General features: G+C 38.5%; 1 protein-coding gene across 1 annotated transcript; it reads left to right on the plus strand.

Moving 5' to 3' along the window:
* On the plus strand, positions 1–411 carry LOC101659599 (prolyl-tRNA synthetase associated domain-containing protein 1-like). The gene has a single exon (XM_004717839.1). It carries the CDS (start codon positions 1–3, stop codon positions 409–411), a length of 411 nt encoding a protein of 136 aa, XP_004717896.1.
* Positions 412–2284: the final 1873 nt, after the last annotated feature.

Below are 2284 nucleotides of genomic sequence, written 5' to 3' on the forward strand. Positions count from 1 at the left end.
ATGACGCCTCACATCCAACATTTGAAAGGCACACACAGTAAGAACTTATTTCTCAAAGACAAAAAGAAAAAACGCTACTGGCTGGTGACAGTTCTTCATGACAGACAAGTTAATTTAAATTATCTTGCAAAGAAGTTAGGTGTTGGGAGTAGAAATCTGAGGTTTGGCGATGAAGTGGCCACGCTGGAGAAACTGAAAGTTGGCCAAGGCTGGGCCACCCCACTGATGCTCTTCTGCAACAGTGGAGAGGCGAAATTTGTTCTGGATTCTGCCTTTCTGGAAGGTGGACACAAAAAGGTGTTCTTTCATCCCATGACCAACGCTGCGACCATGGGACTGAGCCCTGAAGACCTCACGTTCGTGAAGAAAACCAGACATGACCCCGTAGTAATACATTTTGGTAAAAACTAAGAAAAAAAAAGAAAAAGAAAATGAAAGTCCCTGAAACTCTAAGAGGACAGTTGTACCCTGAGCTATAGGGTCCCTTTAAATTCAGATCAACTCAGTGGCAATAGGTTGAGGGTATTTTTTATTTTTGTTTCCATATAGGCATTTACTGATATGTTTCTCTCTGAGCTTCCTTATATTCTTACTGCTTTTTATTTTATAATTACATATAGTTCTTCCAGTCCAAATGAAATGAGCCTGGTACTTATTTTTTAATTCACTTTTATTTTATGTATCCAAACTTGTGTTATGCTATGCTTTCGTTGTCATCTGACTGTACAATATTTATAATTTTCCTTTTGGTTTCTTCTTTGACCTATTTATAGTTTAATAGGAAATTATTAATTTCCACGTTTGTATTTTCTAGGTTTTTTCAATGATCATTTCTAGCTTCAGTTTATTGTGGTCAGAGAAAATACATTGTATGGTTTCAATCTTTTATATGTTATCAAGGCTGGCTTTGTTGTTTTGTTTTATCTAAGCTAGCTTTTGTTTTATTTTTTTAAATAATGTTATTGGGGCTCATACAACTCTTAGCACAATTCATACATAAATCCATTGTGTCAAGCACATTTGTACATTTGTTGCCATTATCATTCTCAAAATATTTGCTTTCTACTTGAGCCCTTGGTGTCAATTCCTCATTTTTCCCCTCCCTCCCTGCTTCCCTCTCCCTCATGAACACTTGATAATTTATAAATTATTATTATTTTGTCATATATTACACTGTCTGATGTCTCCCTTCTCCCAGTTCCCTCCTGTCCGTCCCCCAAGGAGGAGGTTATATGTAGATCCTTGTAGTCGGTTCCCCCTTTCTACCCCACCTTCCCTTCACCCTCTGGTATTGCCACTCTCACCACTGGTCCTGAAGGTATCATCTGTCCTGAATTCCCTGTGTTTCCAGTTCCTATCTGTACCAGTATACATCCTCTGGTATAGCCAGATTTGTAAGGTAGAATTGGGATCATGATAGTGCGGGGAGGAAGCATTTAAGAAACTAGAGGAAGGTTGTATGTTTCATAATTGCTACACTGCACCGTGACTGGCTTGTTTCCTCCCTGTGACCCTTCTGTAAGGGGGTGTCCAGTTGCCTACAGATGGCTTTAGGTCCCCAATCTGCACTCTCCCTCATTTACAATGATATGATTTTTTGTTCTGATGATGCTTGATACCTGATCCCTTCAACACCTCATAATCACACAGGCTGGTGTGCTTCTTCCAAGTGGGCTTTGTTGTTTCTGAGCTAGATGGCCGCTTGATTACCTTCAAGCCTTTAAGACCCCAGATGCTCTGTCCTTTGATAGTGCGGCACCATCAAATTTCTTCACCACATTGCTTATGCACATATTTATCTTCAGCTATTGTGTCAAGAAGGTGTGCCTCATGGAATAAGGCTTGCTTTGTAAACTAACATGTGGTCTAGTCTGGAAAATAATCTATATGCACTGGAGTAGAATTTATATTGTGTACTTGTTGGGTGGAAGGTTCGATATCTCTGTCTGTTAAGTCAAGTTGGTTAATAGTGCCATCCAGGTGCTAGTGTCTTGTTAATTTTCTTTCTAGATATTCTGTCTAATATTGAAAGTGGTGAATTGTAATGCTATATTTTTCTCCTTTCAGTTTTATTGGTGTCTGCATTACACTTAGGCATTCCACTGTTAGTTGCATATATATTTATGATTGTTAAATCTTCTTGATGAATAGAATCTTTTGTCAAGCTAAAATGTCCATCTTTGTCTTTTCTGATAGATTTTTGTCTTTATGCCTACCTTTTCTGATATTAAGATTACTACCTCAACTTGCTTTGGGTTATTATTTGTTTGGGATTCCCCCCCCC

Source organism: Echinops telfairi, unplaced genomic scaffold (genome assembly GCF_000313985.2).
Source record: "Echinops telfairi isolate 266 unplaced genomic scaffold, ASM31398v2 ScPeMD7_57;HRSCAF=196, whole genome shotgun sequence".
In the NCBI taxonomy this organism is placed as follows: domain Eukaryota; kingdom Metazoa; phylum Chordata; class Mammalia; order Afrosoricida; family Tenrecidae; genus Echinops; species Echinops telfairi.